The 8,520-nt window shown below is 42.5% G+C and overlaps 1 protein-coding gene across 1 annotated transcript in view; it reads left to right on the top strand.

Moving 5' to 3' along the window:
* Positions 1 to 8,520, top strand: part of MAPK12 (mitogen-activated protein kinase 12) — a 51,873-nt gene that overhangs the window by 1,738 nt on the left and 41,615 nt on the right. Inside the window, exon 2 of the mRNA XM_009332025.1 lies at positions 381 to 510. Coding sequence (XP_009330300.1) covers positions 381 to 510 — 130 coding nt within the window. The remainder of the gene's footprint in view (positions 1 to 380; positions 511 to 8,520) is intronic.

Raw genomic sequence — 8,520 nt, 5'->3', positions numbered from 1 at the left:
CGGGGTGTTGGCCCTTGGGACGGGACACCTGGCTTGGGTTTGTGGTGGTGGTGGTTTTTTGGGGGTTTGTGGCACTTTTTTCTTGGTTTTGCTTTTTTTCCTTCCTCCCCAGATGTTCCTCTGTAAAGCTTTAAAAATTGGCTACTTTTCATCGCAGGGCCTGGCGGCGTTTTAGACGAATGAAACCAGACTCCGGATGCTGCCAGCGAGGTGTTTTGGGGAGGTGGTCTCTTCCCCGGCACAGCAAGGCCACACAGGCACCTGGCAGGCCGCAGGTTGAGGGCTGGGCAGCGCAGGGCAGGATGCGGCCGCTCGCCAGTGCCAGGGTTTGCAGTCTCGCTTTGGTCCTCGCTCACCAAACTTTTCCTTTTCCCTTAAAGCTCAGCCGTCGATGGAAGAAGTGGTACCAAAGTGGCCATTAAGAAATTGTACCGCCCGTTTCAGTCTGAACTCTTTGCCAAACGAGCCTACCGAGAGCTGCGCCTCCTGAAACACATGAAGCACGAAAACGTGAGTTGGGTCGTTAGCAGATATCCCCCCCAAGGCCACAGTTTACAGACCCTAAAAAGAAAGAAAATTAGGCAGAGTTGGACAAGGCTGGACAGGTTGGACATGTGGCTGCATGGAATTCGGGAGTCTTTGACCAAGACCTGCGTGTCTGTCTTTTGTCTGTCTGTCATTTATCTACAAACATCAGTTCGCACAAACGAGAATATCCTGTGGGAAACACCACTTCATTTCCATGCAGGAAAGGTTGGGTGGGGAAGGTTAGGACCACGGTGGAATTTGTGCTCAGAGCTAGTGAGAGAGATAAAGGTCCAGAAATTACAATCTCCATCACTACGTTCCTGTGAGGTGCAGGAGAGTGCAGGGCATGGGTCTGTGCCTGTGGGTCTCGGGTACCAGCATCTCTTTTTTTATGAACTTGCGTGAAGATGGCTATGGTACACATGCATATCCTTGGGACGGGGGTGGGGTTTTCCTTTTTTTTATCATTCATGAAGCATTTGAAAGTTTGGGGTTCATACTAATGTGAAACAGGAAAAGTTGCTGAATGACTAAATAAATTGCTTTACTGGGAAGCAGAGAATAGGATACAGAGCTCTGCACAGATTCCCACGTAATGTGAAAGAAGAACAGCCGCAGAAAAAAGGCTTGAAAGTGTCATTGAGATAAAGATACTTAGTCCCAATGGTGCTTAGTCATTTAAGAAAAAATTAACGGAGGTGAGATTTGTGTGAAAACAGTTGTTGTGGAATCAAAGCACAGACTCCAGGTGAGAAGGATCCCAGGGTGTGCTTGGAGGATCCCAGTAGTGGCTTTAAATGCTGTTCGTCGCGAATGCATGTGGGTGAAAAAAAAAAAGAGTTTGGAGTGAGTTGTTAAAATGATGCATAAGAATCTGGTTTAAAATGTTAATAATGTGGGAGACCAGAGCGTAACTCCATTCAGATGGCCTTCAAGGAAAGCTAAGAGATGGAAAGTGAGGATAAGAGAAACTGGTAATAACAATAGCGAGACATTGCCATTTACCGTTATAGTATTAACATTGTGAGTACCAACAATATCCAGGTTCATTTTGAAGAATAATCTGTGGCATGTCCTGGCTGTCCAGAAAAAAACAGACCTTTTTGTAGGCTTAAGAACCTGCGGGCCTGTTAACATTTTAGTCTGAATCTTTTAATACGTTTGATCACTTTACTTGATTCCTTTGAAGTAACTGCTTCATAACCACTGCTGTATATGTTAAAGAGTTAACGTTTGCAGGGAACTTCTGTGTCATGCATGGGCTTTCATACTTTCAGCATTTTCTTTACTGAACATTTGGGAGCAGAGCAGCTCGTGCAGTTGCCAAGCTCCTAACTGTGTCCAGAATTTTGAGATTATTTTCCTTCCATTTCCCAGAATAATCTGTGGGGTAGCATTTTCCACTCCTGGTGGTTTTTATGCGGTGTATGCCCTTCAGGATAATACTCTGGAACCCCTCCATGGACTCATTTGATAATTAAAGAGTCTAGAAGAAAATGCTCACTGGGGAACATGAGCACAATCTGTAAAAGTTACAAATCAATATATATGAAGGAAGGGAATAATTTTCAGTCTTAGGAAACAGTTTGGGCCACAGAAAGAATAATCTGGTCTACATACTAAGGAAAAGTTTTACCATGAATTATGGCATCTACTCATTAGAGAACAAAGACTGAATAAATGATCCCGCAGGGATTTGCGGGCACTGTGGAGGCAGAAGCTGACTACTCCACCCGTCCATGATGAGGCTGAGATGGCAGTACAGCCCGTCAAGAGAATTTCCATCCACCATCTCAGCCTCACACCCTTCTGTCAGTCGTTTCGCCCACGGTGAGTTAGGAATAGCAACTACGCCTTTTAGGATTTCTAGTCCCTGTGCTGATCTCGGGATACTCCTTTAGCTGCTCCACCCATCCAAAATTAAACCAGAGTGGCAGTATCACTTCTCATCAGGATTTTCAGCCTGCGCTTTGACCCACCACCATTCTGTCAAAGAGCCTCTTTTTTTGCGTATTTCTACCAAAGGATGGATTTACAGGCAGACAGTAAGGTCCTTTCCCGTTCACGTCAGCAGTCCTGTGCTGTGCACACCCTTCATGATATGTCCAGTAGTGGCAGGACAGCTGCCTGTTCTCTGTTGTTACCATTGTGGCTTCTGTGGGTCTGGCTATGGAGTTTTGAACGGGCCCCACTCACGTGGGTGCATATCTCCTTATAACAGGAATTAGTAGAACTGTGATTGAAGTATCTTTGCTCATTTTTCTGTTAACTAATACGTTATAGTATACTTCTATAAAATAGCAGTTATCTATCTGGATGTACTATAAATACAACTGCTATTAAAAATTAATAAAACTGAAGTAATTGTTTCAGAGACCACAAAAAAGTAGCGATGCCACTGTTATCTCTGTCTTGGGTGTTGGTAATCTAAGTATGTAGGGGAGGTGGTGTGTGATGGTCTAACGGTACTGCCACTATGGATTAGACTTGGGATATTGATGCAATGTTGCACTAATCTGCCAGTACAAATCTTCATCTTGCTTTTTTCCTACTTCAGGATATAAACTATTTCAAGGTTCTGATTATTTGGTAGTTAAAATTACATCCAATTCACTCTTCTGATCTGTTTTTCTTTTAAAATGACTTCTGTAATCATGATGCATTTGATGTTGGATTACACGGAAAGTGTGATGTTTTGTTTGTTTCACCATGATTACCTCGTGATGGACCATCTCTGCCCTTCATAGCTTTCGGGGAAGTGTTGTGTTAAGCATGTAGCAATACATTATCATAGTTTATTTAACTGTATGCTGTATTCAGAATGATGGAAGAAATTGTAATGGTCTGACACATTGCGTTAAAAATAGCATCTCTGATCCTCCATTAAGGTAGCAGAAGATACCATTAAACCCGTGCCACAGTGATATAATTCATCAGCATGTCATGCTTCAGTGAAGAAAACGGAGGAAAACTTCTACTTAATGTCCTGGATGACCTCCATTATAGACCCTTTGAGGAATATGCTCATCTCCTTAATGTGGAAGGGATGTAGGGTGACCAGGAGTCCTGTAAAAACAAATATAAGAGTCATCCTACTGAATTTTACTGGAATTGTATTTTACCTTGTAAGGAAATTAACTCACGGGTGACTTTGCTTGTCTATTTAGGTGTTTTCAGGAGGAGGCAACTCTGGTTGCTGGCATGACCATCTTTCATTATATATGCTAGACCTTTGTTCTCCCTCATGGCTCTCAAGCAGGACATTACTTAAATGTAGTGAGGAATATTTCTGTATAAACTGTGCAAACTTGGTAGCATGGGACTTCTCATCAACCCTTTGCAAACAAATCCAGAGGAGAAATGGTGTTGAGGACCGTGGGGCAGAGGCTGTGTGTGAAGAGGACGAAACCTGGCTCTTAGGAGATAAATCATTGTCTCTAATGGCACTGGTATCCATTTTTTTTTTTGTAGGCCTTTTAATTTGAGAGGATCTGGGATGTTTCACAAACATCATAAGCTGCTTCTGCTGCCTAAGAAGCAGTGTAACCCAGATCAATTCCTCAGGCATTGCCAAAAAGAAAAGTTAGTTTCCAGCGGGATAAGCTGCTGGATCACTGTGTAGCTGCGTAAACAGATATTCTGGCACAAAGACAGAGATTGGTGTGAAAATGAGGAATAAAAACAGCTAAGGCAGAATGAAGAAAGCACTGGTTTTGGGGTGGGTTTTTTTCTTCGTTTATTCATGCTAGCTTGAAGTATTCATCCAACTACAGCCTTGGCAGCTCTTTATTTCTTTGGCATCTGCTGCATCTTGTATAGAAGAACAGACTGTTTACCTTTAGGAAGTTTTTTTCAGTAGTGCTGCTTTTGTTCCCTGTTTTCTTTCCATCTTGAGTTTAGTTAAAGTGAGGACCTTTAAAACTGTCTATTATGGCTCTGACTTAAAACCAAAAACAGTGAAAGTATGGCCAGCATGCTAACTTTGGCCCTGGCTTTGGCCCTCAAACATTTGCATAGCTCTGCATTCATGTATTCTTCTGAAGTTAATGGAGATGTCTGTGTATGCAAAGCTAAACGCAGACAAGTGGGGGTGCAGACCCATTAGTTTCATTTGGCAAGTAACTTGGATTTTGTTATGCATTTGGACTGGAAGTGATACTGTGATACCCACTTTTGTTGAAACAACTGCATGGTGGCTCGTGCTGGTCCAGCCCTGGTGCCCTTCTCACCTCCCAGTTTGCTAACAGAAGTTTTGAAGTTGCCAGCAGGAGTGCAAAATAGCTGGCGAAGGGAGATGGCAAAGGAGAGAGGGAGAGAAAAGCAGCTGCTTGTGCTGATGTCGTGTGTCAGAACAGAGTGTGGGTTTTATGAAAGTGTGGTATACGCATATGTGTGTATATATGGATATACCTATGTTGTTCATATAAGCACATACAGTAATACAATAATTCTGACCCAATTCTACCAATATAAATTCTGAACGTGTTTCTGGCATAAAATTTTTGACAAATGCCTGTTAAATGTTTCTTGGGTCGGTTAATATTCTACAGATGTTTTCCTGGAAACCCTGTATGTAAGAGGCAGCTGCAGTATTTGTTTAAAGGTACTCTATATTATGCTCTCATTCATTGCTCTGAGTGGAAATTATTCTCTGGTGTATTCCCACATCTGAAGACCAGTGTGTGTTTTGCATTATGAGAACCATGTAGCTTTTTTCCCCCCTTTTGGAAGGAACTCGGGTATCCAACAGACACCAAATTGTCTGTCTCTCTACAGTTACGTTTCTGAGGATGATGTAGACCTTCACTTTTAGGTTGGCTAATATTTAATTCTATTGACGTCTTTATTTTGAAAAAATGTTGGGCTTTTTATTTACACCCACACAGTATCAACCAAGGGAGGAATTTGTTCCAGAGAAAATAGTGGGGCACTCTGTGTTCCTGCCTGAGAAAATCTTAGAACTGTCACCTTTCGCAGTTCATCTAGCCTGACGTGAGCATTGGAAGAGCAACAGCCTCTGCAGTGTACAAAACCAGACCAAGAAAGAAGTTGTAGATGAGCGATGCCTTTACAGATGAAAGCATGCTCACTGTGTTAGAAGAGGTTTCCTGCAGCAAGTCCTGCAGGACTGCACCAGCTAAAAATTCACATCCTTTGGGTACGCAAGTGCCAGTAAAGTGCAATTCAGGAATCCTGGCTGGCAATGGCAGATCTCCTTATGGGTCCTTATGAAAGCAAAAATACAGTTGTAACTGGATAGTTTATTGCTGTCAGAAGGTTGTAGGGGAGGAACACTCCTAGCTGCTTTTCTGTGGTCTGAAAGCTTAGCACAGCTAGGGAGCTAACAGGACACCAGAGTCACTTATTTTGGTACTCAAAAGCCAATAAATCAACATAGTGGTATCGGTTGTCACTTCTGCTTATTTTCACAAACCTGCCTAATAGGTGTTTTACCTAGGCTGGGCTTCAGCTGGTAGCCATTTGTTCACACCCCAGCCTTGGGCACTAATAAAGCAGACTGATTAGCCTAGTCCAGTAAATGAAAATAAGGAAGACAGCGCTGAAACCCAAACCCTCTCTTTGGATTGCCATCCAATTCAGAGATGATACGTCTGTCTGCAGGATTTGGATCTGTTCAGTGTTATGTATGGGTCCATTGAAAGAAGAGTGTGGTGACGCTTGCGGGTACGGCTTGTGCCTGCCGGTCTGCCAACTGGCAGGAGAAAAAGAAAGGAGCTCTCTCTCTATCAGGAGGCATCCCTCGTGTCATGTAGCAGTAATCAGTGAGGAAGAAAGGTGACTGTGGTGCAAGCCTTGTGCATGGATAGTTAAAATTTGAAAAAGATTGAGACTTCTTAGTGTAGTAAAAGGATGCAGGTGCCCTGTGGTGTGGAACAGCGCAGGAACATAAAGTCGAAGCTAACCCTGCAGAAGATTTAATGCAGCATAATATGTAGTTCAGTGCACCCCAACAGGGATCTCTCTTAAAAAATGTACTTGCGTTTGTAGCCCGAGTGCCAAAGCCACTCAACTTCACTGTGTTTTCATGCGTAACATCCACAAGAGAAAGCAGCACTTAATGTATGAGACATAACCTACATTACTTATTAATTTATACAAGATCCGAGTCTTTTGTTGATGTGCTGCTGTTTACATCAGAAACTTTCCTTTACAGAAATGCAGTGGAACAGTCCTTGAATAAAAGTAACCCAATACATGAAAGTGCAGGGGAGGACAGAGATGAGGAGCTCTTCGCTGTTGTGCTCCACTGCTGGAGTAACATTTGGAAAAGGAGGCAGCTGAGAAGGGAAGGGCAGAAACCACCTTACCAGTGCAAAGCTGTTATTTATTTGTTGACAGTAGTTAAAGTTGGTCAGGGTGGTCAGTATAAATGTGGGGGGTGGGGGATGACACAGGCAATAGGGATAAGAAGGGCTGGATAGGGAAAGGACACAATCAACAAAGTAAATACACTGAGTGAAAGCATACCTGTGGAAAACAAGTTAGAGCAGTAGATGGGTAGTTTTGCTGTTACTGTGGTTTTGCTTTGCAGGAAGATGGGAGAGACACAGTATTACACTCTCTCCTCGAGATACAAGCAAGGAACTTACTTTAGTGGAGGCTGCAGAAATCCAGGCTGTTCTTCAGTCAGATGGGCAGTAGGAAACAAGGTGCATCCTTTGTGGGATAATTCATTCGAGAAATTGCCTTTTGGCAGAGTTAATGGGGAAAAAAATGAGACCCTGAAAGGGCAGTGCTGCTGCTGGTTTCCACAGATGCTTTTCATTGCCATCGCAGAGTGTACTGGGTTTGTTCCTCAGCTGTGCTTCCATCTCTGATAGCATCAGTAATTGTGCTGCATTAACACCAAAAACAGATCTACAGAAGGTTTCACAGATATCTGTGTTACATTTCGTATAGGCCACACTATGAAAAATAAATTATCCTTGTAATTGTTCTACAGTGGCTTACTTCTGTGCTGGGACATTATCTTTAAGTATTGTGAAGTTTTTTTACAAATACTGTATTTAATTGAGAGCATTTTAGACAGACACAGGATTTTCTATGATATTATGGAGGAGGGAGTTTCCTACACTTTATCCAGTTCTTTTCTTCCTACTACGAAGGAAATTAACTCTATCCCTGCCGAAACCAGGACATCCTGAAGAAGCAGTTGGAGTTGTATCTTCCTTGGAGGATTTGTTTTATCCTATACCTCCTTGTGCTTAACAGATCTGCAGAAAGCTGTGACCTAAATGGAAACATGAATGACTCTGTTCCAGTACAGTAAAATCATCCCAAAGCACAGCTATTAAATAAAGATCACTGAGGAAAAGGAAATGGGTCCCTCACTTTTATTTTTAAATTGATTAACTATTAGTATGTCTTACCATTTTGGACACCAAAATGGATTTCAGGATTTTTAGAAAGCTTGCTTTGTAAAGCAAGAAAAAGAAGTATTGTGAAATCCTTGGCATGTTAGAAGAGTTTTCTGTTTTATTATTTACAATTCCCTTTAGCGGGAGCTGAGCATTGGTCTCAGTGGTATCCTTCTCTGCAGAGGATTTGCAGGAACACTAAGCTTGCCTCCAGGAGTTTGCAACCTTACCTCAGCAGTAATGTATATTGTATATCAGGCAGTATTAAGTAACTACTGGGAACTCTGTTTACTTGAATGGAGAAGCAGTAAAATGTTAGTGAACTTCATTAAGTGTGTTTTGGGGCTGGCACGCTCTTTATGGAAAGGCGTTTCATGCTCCTGCGTTTCACAGTGGGTGCCTGATAATGCCTTGGTGCACAGATGGATGTGGTACAGCGGCCACACTATTTCATCCTCTGCTGTGTCACTTCTTTTTATTGTGGTGTCCCTGTGTTTTTCACTGCTACATTTAGACATGTTGGGGTTTATTTTCTTAGGTTTCTTGCTTAGGTAAATGAAGGCATGGAAATATCTCATTGAGGAGAACAAGCAGGACTTCTGAAAAATAGGGA

The sequence above is a fragment of the Pygoscelis adeliae genome, unplaced genomic scaffold (assembly GCF_000699105.1).
Source record: "Pygoscelis adeliae isolate BGI_AS28 unplaced genomic scaffold, ASM69910v1 Scaffold49, whole genome shotgun sequence".
Classification (NCBI taxonomy): Eukaryota; Metazoa; Chordata; class Aves; order Sphenisciformes; family Spheniscidae; genus Pygoscelis; species Pygoscelis adeliae.
The sequence above is the reverse complement of the archived record's forward strand: the minus strand, read 5'-3'. Positions and strand labels throughout refer to the sequence as shown.